Here is a 12,583-nt window from a genome sequence, read left to right as displayed (position 1 = left end):
TAGCTTGTGCTCTATTACATCAAGTAATAACTGTGTGAAAATACTAAGAAAAATGCCTGAAAGGAAATTACAAGTTCCTAGTGACGATGTCTAACAATCCTTTGTGATCTGTCATTTCACACTGAGGTTTTCAATTAGAGTTTGCATAGCTAAGCTGAATTATTTTGGCATAACATCCATCTATCTTAGAGTTTACAGCACAGGTAGTAGCCGCTGACTAATTTTCTTCCATGATAACTGATTGCATTATACTTGATCTTCAACAAATACAGTACCATGTTGCTGAAGAGACAGAGAGAAACAAAACCCGTGGCCTACCAGCACAAACACAGAGCTATTACAATTTTCTCTATTTGGAGGGCCTGGCGGAGTCTCTTCATTTACATGACAAAGGGGCCCCCTCTCTTCTCTTGTGACATTTCTTCCACAGTGAGAGCTTTCCTTCTTTTACCTCCTCCCACATGCCTTTTCCCCTTCCCTACTGAGGTTCTTTCCTCTAATTCGCTGTGTCGTGAATGGCAGCACTTAGAGACTTACTTCAGTTCAAGGGTAGCATTTTGGTGCAACTGCATAAAATGCCTTTTCTGTAAGGTTTCTAGCAAAAATGTCATGTTCTTTTGCATATTCTGAAGAGTGGAACTGGGTAGCTGGAAATCTTCATCCAAGGTCTGATTTAGAGTTGATGCCTTTTCAATAATTTCTATGGAGAAAATTTATCAATCATTTAATAAGTCTCTTAAAAGTGGACGGCACTAAACTGGAAGAACTTAGACACTTCTTCAGTGAGGCTGCTCTGTTCAGCTGAACTGGTTGAACCTCGAATCTACGCCAGGCCCGCTGTACATCCCAACATACTCTGGACATCCCCTATCAAAACACTCATGGGGGCCCTGGCTGGGTAGCTCAATTGGTTAGAGCATTGTCCCAATACACTAAGGTTGCGAGTTCAATCCCTAGTCAGGGCACATACAAGAAGCTACCAGTGAATGCATAAATAAGTGGAACAATAAATCGATGTTTCTCTCTCTCTCCCTTCCTCTCTCTCTCAAATGTCAATAAGATAAAAATTGAAAAACACACACACACACACACACTCATGGACTTGGGATTACTGTTTATTTAATGTTAGTTTTCCCTAGTGCCCTTACTCTCTGTAAGGCAGGGGGCTACGGCCACTGTTACCTCAGCATTTCCTGCACTGGACACAGACATTTGCACATAAAAGCTGTTCAACAAGTATTTACTGCATGAATGAATCACCAATACTTGATACTACCCTTCTTATTAAGCATATTATTTATTCTAATAATCTTCTTATCTTTTGCCCTATAAAGTCTGATCTGCATTGGATTCTGTACTTACTCCTTACCAGTATGTCCTTACACAATAATCCAAAAAGAAAAGTAAGAATATATTTCTTGTGGCTAGAAAACTGGAGAAAGCAACCTAAAAGCCAGATCAGACGGGACATCCCAATCGAGCAGTGAGTAAAATACTCTAATATTGTGGCTGCACTCTGGGACCACACTGAAGCTCCACATCACATCGGCTCCTATTGTGGGCAAAGGAATGGTGTCGAGAGTTAGCTCAGCGACTCACATGGCACTGCTGCCTTGACATCCATTTTCTGTGGCCAAGAGGCCTGCAGTGACCTTGAACTGACACTTGCCTCCTCATACAAGCATTAGCCACAGGGTCAGAAGCTAATGTAAGTTCCTATGGTGAAGCCCCTGTGATCCACAGTCTCCCCTGCCTCCCAGAGCCTCCCCCTGTGTGCCCCAGGGATAAGACCTCTGTGCAGCTTACCAAAAGTCTGCTTTTTTGGTTGGAGCCTTAGCTCAGGAACCCCAAAGCACTGCACCCACAGAACCAAATAAAACAGGTGCCCAGGTTCTGTCTCTCTGTCAGCATCCCTGCCTTGCCTTCTCCATTTGGCCCCTTGAGGCAAGCTGGGTACTTTCTCCAGGACCTGTGACTAAAAATTCCTCTATTCCATTTTCTCCTACGGTGTGTTGTTGGACCTTGCTTGGCTCATCATCTGGCACCCTGTGCACCACTTAGCAAGTCTTAATTTGGGAAATTCATAACAGATGGGAAGGCACCATCTACTTGATACTTAGGACGTAAGTGTAGCGCATCATATAGAAAATAAATAAGGAAGCATGCATTTTTTTAAAAGATAAAACTCTCAATGAAAGACCATGATCTAGACACATGAGGATCCCCAGTCCTTGCTTCTAGCAATTGAGCACAAGTAACACACATCTATTCATATGTTGTCTAGAGTGAATGGGACTTTTCCTTGCAATGAGCATAGACTCCCCAAGCTAGACACTGACCACACTACCTTGAATGCTTATCTTCAATTTCTCAGTAAATGTCATGAGATCTTGACTCTCGTTGAGGAGTCGTTCAGTCGCCCTGGTCACATGTTGGCTACTTGTTAACACTCTACTGAGCTGATAGAAAATAAAGGTCTCAGGTTAGTCTGACTTGAATAATATGAAGCTTTGATGTTCAAGTTGTCTCTTTTAAATAACAAAATATATTCCAGAATATAAGTATTTACACTACCATATAAACCAAGGTTGATATTTGGGGGTTGGAAATTAAGTGGTTAATGAAATAATTTACTGCTAACTTTGTATGAGAAAAGATGACATATTTTCAAAAGCAGCCTAAGTGGTTATTATACCACAGATTCTCTCAGAGTCTCTACTATGAAGATTCGATATTCACCTTATGACCCAAGTATACAGAATGAGAAAGAAAAATCTTAACCAATTTTTACTGACCGTGAGAACTTAGTCAAGGAGTTAAGAACATGGAGTCAGATAAACCAGGTTTTAGGCCCAGTTCTGCCAACCTGGAGACCTAGACTAACATCTTCTAGCCTCATCGATAACCTGGGTAATAACAGCACTTACCTCATGGACTTTATGAAGATGAAATTTGATGATGTATGTAAAGCTGGCAGCCCAGGGGCTGAGACTTACTGGTAGCTGTCCTCAGCTGCTGTTTTTTTTTGTTTGTTTGGGTTTTTTTTGTTTGTTTTTTTTTATTAGGGAATGTCATAATTGGTAAAAGGAAAGGTTGTAATTTCCAGGAATGTAAAGTAACTCAGACTAGGTCTAAAAGTGTTTTATAGTCAAAATCCAAAGAGAATCCTCTTTTATGCATAGAGAGAATTTATTTAAGCAGCTTATCATTTCCTACCAAATGTTTGCTCGCTGAGGCACACAGAGCCCACTCTTAAGCCTTAAACTCGCCCCAAATCATTACTAATTTTAAATAACAGGAGCCAAGCTAATACTTATTTTTAGGGTGCACACCACCATGTATGTGTGTAGATGTTGAGAGACAAAGAGTAGACACATCTATGTATAGATACACTATTAAATACATATCTAAGTATACACACATACATATGCATGTGCACATAAAATTCGTAAGTGAAAATTATAAATTTGGCAATAGGCCCCCTCGCCATCTGTGAATGAGGAAATTCCATTCATCTGACATGGGATAAACAGACTACTGCTGACTTTAGAGCAAGCTCACTTGCCATTCAAAGTCAGAAAATCAGAAGCACATAGCCTAAAGCCCAAAGGTGGTACGAACACCACACAACCAGCGCCAGGCTATGCTGGCTCTGCCCAGCGGACTGCAGCGAGTGGTCCTGGTGTTGGGGAAGTGCCTCTGAGCACCGTGCTCACCACGTGCTTAGTTAATGCAGCCAATTTAGGAGAAGGAAGAAACCTCAGGATCTTTCAATCCCACCCACCCTTTGATTCATAGGAGAAAATGATGCTCAAATGGAAAGGTGACTGCCCAACGGCTCCCTCAGCAGAGGTGACAATAGAAATTAAGCCAGGAGCCTTCCCCATGAACACATTTCTGCCAAGGTTAAAACTGATTTGGTTATAAAGTCCCTGGAGCACAGCTCCTGAGAGGCAGAGGCTGCCCTGACCTAACTGGAACCTTCAAGACCGCCCCAATGCAATTGCTCACAAATGCTGGGTGGGAATTGAGCCTTTGTGTGAAGAATTTACCTCCCTTTGCAGGTCATCTGTTTGTTCTGTAACACCTTCAAGTTGAAGTTTTACCAGCCCCTGTTGTGTATTTCCTTTTAATAAAGACTCCTACAAAGAATGAAGAGAACAAATCACAATGCTTCAAAATAAATGTTCTGATTCACTGGTTATCAACTATTTTGTTCACAGAAATAAATTCTTCTTTCCTTGAAATTGCATTAAAAATAAAATGAATCACATTTACTTAAGTTTTGATTACAGCAACATGCTCCCATCTGCCACCTTTTGCATAATATTCCCCATACATGCCTGGCCGGTGTGGCTCAGTCATTGAATGTCGACTTATGAACCATAAGGTCACGGTTCAATTCTTGGTCAGAGTACATGCCAGGGTTGTGGGCTCAATCCCCAGTGTGGGGCAGGCAGGAGGCAGTCAATGATTCTCTCTCATCATTGATGCTTCTCTCTCTCTCTCTCTCTCTCTCTCTCTCTCTCTCTCTCTCTCTCTCTCTCTCTCTCTCTCTCTCCCCCTCACTCCCTCCCTCCCTTCCTCTCTGAAAACAATAATATATATAAATATATATACATAATATATTCCCCATACATACTAGTATATGAATTTAAAGTATATTGTATTGTGCAGAATCCATTACTCCTGCTATTCTTGGGTAAGTCTGGCTTAATTTCATTAGAGTTACATCAATTTTAACCCTAATTGCTAACACTTTTAAAATTTCACTTTTAAAACTTATTAGGCTTAAAAAAAACGTATTAGGCTAAAATACAAAAGTATTAAGTAAGTCTTCATAATCACTAACAATTAGTGCTTAATTTAATCCAATATTTAATCTAATATTTTACTTGCATGATTGTATTTAAACCTTATAACAACCCTATAAAATGGTTATATTATTATTCGGGGGGGAGGGGGTTAATTAAGTGACTTGGCCAAGGTTGCTGTGTAGATAACAATGAAAACAGTAAACAGTTAAGAGTTTACATTCTTAATCTAGTGCATAATTTAGGTAAACATAAAAAGTTAAAGGAATTGGAAAGTGGTTTAAATGGGAGCAAATCATTCAAACATAGTTAAAATTGACATATTCATAGATAGAAGGTAGGCTGACAGCTGTTGGCAGGGACTGGGGATGAGTGAAGGGATTGAGAAAATAAAAGAGAGAAAAACTCATGAACATTGACAATGGTGTGGTGATTTCTGGGGTAGAGGGGGTGGGGGAAGGTAGAGGAGGGTATGGGGGAATAAATGGTGAACATACAATACAATGTACAGATGATGTGTTGTGGAATTGTGCTTCTGAAACCTGTTCAATTTTATTAACCAGTGTCACCGCAATAAAGTCAATAAAAAGAAAAAAATATTTAAAATTTAAGGCAAGAATTTATCTCACTTGATAAATTTAAAATACAGTTATATGCCTGGGGCCCCTAGTGATAAAAAAAAAAAAATAGTATTAGTAGATTATGTCTATAGTGAATGGAAAAAAATTTCATATTTCCTGGTTTTTTTTTTAAAAATGAACACACACACACACACACACACACACACACACACACAGAGGCACACTTGCCTAAGGAAATGTCTAGTCTAAGAAAAGCTTTTAACTAAAAAAGACAGTCAGGAATGACTATCCTTGACACAGTGAATTAATTATCTCAAATTCTAATGTATAGGTTTTAAGGAAAATTAAGAATAATATTTTTTCCAATTAGCATTAAAAATACTAGAGTAGAATGCTGTCAACTGAGTCTATTTCTAACCCCCCCTTCCCCCCGCCTTTTTGGGACCCAGATCCTATTTGACTAAACATAAAATAGTGATATGCCCGCAGAGATTTTTATATAATCTTCCAGGTTAAAAAAAACTTTTGTGCCTAAAACTCAAGTTAAGAATAATACATTTACAGAACATAGTTATCTTTAGCAGATTCCAACATTAAAGAAGATACCACCTCAATTTATTTCCTGTATTTGTATTAGGACAGCTATTTTCAAATAGCCAAAGGTTTGTCTTAAAGAGGCACAGTGCCCTTTGTGCACAAGGTGAAGAACGACGTGAGGCAGAATTTATGAAAAGGCATCTAATGAATAACTCTGAAACAATTAAGGGGTCCTACAGTAAAACAAGTTAGTGTTGGATAATAAGGTCCCTGGTCACGTTCAAGGGAAGGCTGGACACCTCCCAGCAGTACACACCGTGAATAAGGAAGCAGGGGGGACAGACAGAATGACTCCTACTGTCCAGCCCAACTCCATATCTCTCAATGATGCATCTCTGTATTCCCAGTACCTACCCGAAGATATTTGGTAGTATTTTCCAGGTTTGACAAAATTCCATATGGGACAGGAATAATGCTGGTGAGGTTCACAGAAAGACTGGTATCACCAATCCTGTCTAAGTCACCCAGCAGCACACCTACACATTCATCATCACAAGCTAAAAGAAAAAGAAAGTTAAATTAATGCAAAATGGTCTGCACATTTTCCCTTGGGTGTGCATTAGCCATTTTACAATAACAACATAAAGTCATAATAAGGGCAAAGCATACGACAAAGCTTCCGGGAACGGAATCTCACACCATGGGAGGCAAGCGGAGAACACAAGTCCCTATCCTCAGATGGTGACTCCAAGACTCAGATCAGAGAAGTGACTTCCCTGGTCACACAGGAAGCAACAACTGATCCGAGTGGGTCCCAGGTCGGGTGCACGTTGTGTCAATAGCTCCGACCTTTGCAGTGCATCTGCTCATTTGGGACTTGGGCCAATGGCAACGAATTTCGAATGTGTTTCCTTGCAGAGCCTGGTCTGTCATTTCCTGAGATAGTTTGCAAACACACCTTCAGCAAATTCAAGAGAAGGAGACTGGGGAAAATAATGGGTGTGTTTTTGCTTAAAACAAACACATAAACAAAAGCTCTTGAATGCCATGATCCTGACATTACTTCCCCTCCATCTTCCCCATGAACCACTGAGAAGACATTTGTAGATGAGCACTCATGTACTTGCTACTAAAATAAATCAGGACTGGAAAAAAAAAACCCCACAGCAGCCAAGAGCTGAAGCCACCAGTGAAATCTGAGTAACACAAATGACAACCCAAAAGGTGTTCTCTGCGCTGACACTTGGCTCCATTAAAGGGATATTAATGCAGATAAACTATGAAGCTGGAATTACTGTGCTGCTTAGAGTGCTAGAGAGATAAATGCTGCTACCCTAGGACCTTCTGCCTCGGCTCCAAATGCACTATGAAAAGTTCAGTTTGGCAGAATACATAGCAATCCTTGCTTAGTTAAAATAGGACTTTCTCCTGCTGATGCCATAGGGCGCAGTAACAGAAAAACAATAGGAAAACAGTTGAGAGGAAAAACCACCTTTAAACAGTTAGGAAGGAAAATACCCACAAACACAATTGCTTTCCACCAGAATGTGCCTGGGTTCACATTCCTCGCATCGCAGCCCCGCGGCCCCTGGCCTGCAGACGCACTGCCCAGTCCTGCGGTCACAGTCCCGGTGAACAGAGCCATGCAAGCTGCAATCACACTTCTGGCAGGTGCCGCCTGGCATTCCAGGGTTCCCATGATAGCCCGAGGAGCACCTACGGAAAGGAGAATATGCAGGTACAGGCAACAGTATCAGTGCCAGTAAGATAATATATCAACCATTTCTGCCAAGTGAAGTCCAAAGTACACAGTCCCACTTACCTCATTCCACATTTTATATCCTAAAAGGAGGATGAGATAGTCATAGAAGGTGCATTTACTTACCTTAATACATAGATTTGTTTTGGCATATCAATCATGCACAACCAAACTGATACTCTCAAATCACTTTAGTAAATATGTCCTACAATATAAAGCAGCAGATGTGCCTTGCAATTTCCATGCCATAACACCACAACATACCTCTCACAATATTGCCCTTCATAGCCCAGCACACAGGCATCACAGCGGAAATCGTGATCACCTTCCAAGACACAAGTCGGACTAAAACTGAGAGAAAAACAATGGTTTTTGAATTTTCAGATATACAATTTCAACTCTTGCTTGTGGTACTTGTTCATTACTCTTAGAGTACAAGACACTGTCCTGAAAATTAAGTGATTACAGTGCACAGTTAGACAAGGTTTTTAGGGCTTAAAATATATTGAGCAAAAATATATTGGGGAAAATAAACATGTAACCACTACTTGTGCACCTCTTGTATCCAAAAGACACTCATTAGACACCTGTCCAGTGACAACCATGTGAGGGGAAGGAGGCAGATCTTACAGATTTCCCCTGATTAGTCACTGGTGAAGGGTCTTGTTCTGAGATTTAGGTGAAGAATTATCTGACCTATTAGATGAAAAGGTGATTACAGAGAGCTGTACATGATGACTATGAGTAAGCACGAAAACTAGCAGAGAGAAGAGAGCGGGACAAATGCTGGTGAATATAATGGGCTGCAATGACAGGCAAGTAGGAAAAGGTGGGGCAAAGAAAAGTGAAGAGTGGGGGTGGAATTTGAAAATAAATGGGCCAAACGGTAGGGAGTCGTGTGAAGGACAATTTGAAGCAAAATGATAGAGCTGCTCAGAGTGTAATATCCACTCTGATAATGGATCCCCCTCAGTCATGGACTTCTGCTTTTGGCTTATTCCTTCCTTTCTTTTCAACCACTGCTTCCACATTTTAAATTACCAATACTCCATGCGCCATCTAGAGGCTCAGATGGATACTGCAAACCATTGAAGAAAACCACCTGGGCAGTCTTGGGTTGGGGCCAGTTAAGAGAAGTTCGAAGAATGAGTTACAAGATTCTCTATCAGCCCTACTTCACTTTTGAGTCTTTTACTCCGTAAGCAGCAAAGGGACAGACTTCAGTGGAAACATAAAATGTGTAGAAAACAAAGCATGCATTTTAGGGCCCGTCAGGTACATAGCACATTATAAATGTCCACAGGCCCTTCCTAGCATTGTAAACTTTAATCCATTATCATAGGCTCTGGGGATGGTTAGAACCTTTTTTGACTGAAAAAGTAAAATATTCAAACATTACAGAAATATGGGAAGTAGAAAGGTGATATATTCTTCCAAACATTTCTCTGGGCACATATAGCCACGGAGCTATGGATATGAATATACATATGAATATAAACTTTTTCCAAAATGGCACCACATTATATAGTCACAATTAAATAATTAATTGGCCATGTCTCCAATTTTGTACATATAGATATACCTTATTCTTTTCCCAGTGTTTGTATAATATTTCACTCTAGGTATGTACCACAATGTCTATCCATCCCCTGGAGACAGGTATTTCAGTTCCTCCCCAGTTTCTCATGGGTATAAGCAATGATGAAATGTATGCATCTTTACACACATATGCAAGTATTTCTGTAGTTTAGATTACAGGAGTAGAATTGAGTCAAATTTTATATACAGATTTAATATAAAACATTAATGGTAACAATAAATTTTAGGATGCTTGGTAGTTTACAAGGGAAGTGTACACAGTGTCTCTCCTTTGGTATTCACCATGAAGCATCGCTTTCTTGGAGATAATAGAAGATAGAAGATTCAAACAAATATTGAAAATAAAACTTCATTTTAGTATACTAAATGTGCATATTTGATCTTTCTGTGTTCAATGCCGTGTCAAATACTCTAAGCAATGATGAAATGATATTTATGAATTACAATATTCATTAAAGCCAAAGAGGACACACAGATATTCCAACTTCCACTTAAAATCTCTGGTTCTTTTTGGTGTGCAGGTAGATAATTCTACACAATCACCATGAGTGCCAGGGAGACCGGGCCCCAGTGTCATCAATATGTAGCATTTCTGCATTTCATCAATCATCACCAAATATAAATTCTAAACCTGTTCCCTTACACTAAACAGGAACAGAATTCCTTATGTCGTTACTCATAAAATTAATAATAATTCACTTCTAGGCACACTGGGTACATAGGTCGGAGGCTAAAATTGATCTTAAAACAAAACAAAACACACACACTAAAAGAAACCCCAACAACCTGAAAGGCCTTTCTTTAATTGGTTCCATTTTCACACCCCAATACCAACACAGATACTTTGCTTTTGAAAAGATTCTCTTCAAGTACTGGTGAGAATTAAAAACTTTTTCTAAAATTAGCCTTTCTCAACACATGGAGAATATTAATTAAAATAGGCCACGTACAGACCCTGGAAACGGGCTGAAAATGGAATCAGCCCCAGCTTCGGTGGGGCAGGTGTGCAGCGCATCTGCACAAGCTCACCTGGCAGGGCCGCTGTGAGGACAGGTGCACAGAGAGCAGTCGGTGGCTGAGCCCGTCACCTTCCCATAGTACCCGGGAGCGCACACATCACAGTGGTCACCAGACGTGTTATCGCCGCAGTCCTGAGGCCCCATGTTTAAGAAGAGGAAAAATGGGAAGTTGTTAGAGATCATCCTTATCTGGTAACAGCTAAGCATCACCACATTTCATGTCAGTTTATTTTTTAATTCTTAGGGAAGGGAGTCTTTTCTTCAAGTTTGTTAAATCATGGAAACATGGCCAGCTCTGTGGCCTTCCTTCATTATAAAACTGTACTTATCCTATACAGCCTAGAAATTACTAATACATTCTTCTTATGGAAAATATCCACAGAGCAGCTAGCTTTTGATCCTTAAAATTTGAATCTAAAATATATAGAGATTTAAAGTGATCTGAAGCACACTGGCTTTGTACATGGTTGGGGTCAATGATCACATGTAGGGAGTTGAAAGAACAGAATGAATGAATAAATGATGTGGGAAACAGACAGTGAGGGAAGAAAATGCAGGGTTTAGAGCAGCACCAATAGACTCCTGCAATAACAAAATCGTTTCTAGTTAAAATTTTTGTCATCATTTGGACCTAAAATTAGGCTATTAAAAAAATTAAGCTAAAAGACCAAGCAGTTCTTGACATCGAGTCCAACACAAAACCTGCTTTTGTTTGGCCTTGGGCGCTGGACTGGGCCTGACACAGAGACAGAAGACACTGAGCAAATGCACTACCTCAGGCTTTATAGTGGGAAGCAAGAGATGATGTAGAGAGAAACCTTTGTTTATGTTTGAAAAACTACTTTTACATTTTTCTTATTAAAAATGATTCCAATATTTTTCATTTAAAAATTGTATCCCTACTTTACCTGATGAAAATAGATTTTATTGGGACCCAGTTGGCCCCTAAAACTGGAATCTGTTTAGAATAAAATTTACAACCACTCTCTTAAAAAGAAAATGTGTTTAAAAGTTATATATATATATATATATATATATATATATATATATATATATATATATATATATACTAGAGGCCCAGGGCATGAAATTCGTGCACTCGGGGGTGGAGTCCCTCAGCCCAGCCTGTGCCCTCTTGCAGTCCACAGTCTGGGAGGCTCCAGAAGGAAGCGGGCCTAAGCAGTCAGTCAGACATCCTTAGTGCTGGAGCCTCTCCCACCACCACCGCTGCACTCACCAGCCATGAGCCTGGCTTCTGGCTGAGTGGCGCTCCCCCTGTGGGAGCACACTGACCACCAGGGGGCAGCTCCTGCATTGAGCATCTGCCCCCTGGTGGTCAGTGTGTGTCATAGCGACCAATCATTCTGCCATTAGGTTGATTTGCATATTAGCCTTTTATTATATAGGATGCATGTATGTATATAGATAGATATAGATATAGATATATAGATATAGCTAGATATGGATATATAGATGATAGATATAGATATAGATATAGATATAGATATAGGTATAGATATAGCCATAGATATAGGTATAGATATGGCTGTTAAAGAGTAAATATTAGATGGTGAACAGGACTGAAGCAGACTTTTTGGTTTTTGAAGCAGACTTTTTGGTCATAATTTAATGTCCTGGGAATATCTAATCTTGTTAAAATAGTTAGCTGCAAATGCAGTCTGAAAGAACTGATCAACTTATTAAACTGTTCATGTGACCTTCATCCCTATGATTGGCCAAGGGACCTTCCCACTTAATTACATCTCACTTTATGTTGCCTGAAAAATGCCTCCAACATTAAAAACTCCCCCTAACATATGAGCTCCCTGGTTTTCAAGATCCTAGAAAATCAAAGACAAGCTGCCCCAAAGAGTGGCAAGCAAATAAGAACCTGTTCATGTGAACTGACACGTGGGATGAGTTGGTTGCTATGGAAAGTGCACAGAGAACCTGTCAATTTTTCAACTGGAAAAGGACTGAGTCCTATCTCTTGGAAGAGGATAGCTGGGGAGAGGGACCCCCAGGGTATCTCTCTGCTCTTTGGTTTCCCCACCCCCTTTCAGGTCACATTTCTGATCAATCTCTTCTATGATAATACCAAAGGCCCAGTGACATGAAGAGGGAGGAACATCCTATGTGCTGGGTGAAAAAATCAAATCCAAAAGGTCTTGACGCCCACCTATACTCTCACAAGTGCCTAGGGAGTGCTTAAGAGACTTTGTCAAATGGAAATGAATGGTTGTACTCCACCACAAGAGAGGTCTCACAGATAAG

The 12,583-nt window shown here is 40.1% G+C and overlaps 1 protein-coding gene across 1 annotated transcript in view; it reads right to left on the bottom strand.

Annotated features, from left to right (window-relative positions):
• Positions 1-12,583, bottom strand: part of LAMA1 (laminin subunit alpha 1) — a 160,732-nt gene that overhangs the window by 45,592 nt on the left and 102,557 nt on the right. The window contains exons 30-36 of the mRNA XM_036322699.1: positions 10,320-10,441; positions 7,956-8,042; positions 7,455-7,648; positions 6,347-6,489; positions 4,053-4,142; positions 2,348-2,459; positions 538-700 (exon numbers count right to left, since the gene is read on the bottom strand). Coding sequence (XP_036178592.1) covers positions 538-700; positions 2,348-2,459; positions 4,053-4,142; positions 6,347-6,489; positions 7,455-7,648; positions 7,956-8,042; positions 10,320-10,441 — 911 coding nt within the window. The remainder of the gene's footprint in view (positions 1-537; positions 701-2,347; positions 2,460-4,052; positions 4,143-6,346; positions 6,490-7,454; positions 7,649-7,955; positions 8,043-10,319; positions 10,442-12,583) is intronic.

Source organism: Myotis myotis, unplaced genomic scaffold (genome assembly GCF_014108235.1).
Source record: "Myotis myotis isolate mMyoMyo1 unplaced genomic scaffold, mMyoMyo1.p scaffold_m19_p_9, whole genome shotgun sequence".
Taxonomy (NCBI): Eukaryota; Metazoa; Chordata; class Mammalia; order Chiroptera; family Vespertilionidae; genus Myotis; species Myotis myotis.
The sequence above is the reverse complement of the archived record's forward strand: the minus strand, read 5'-3'. Positions and strand labels throughout refer to the sequence as shown.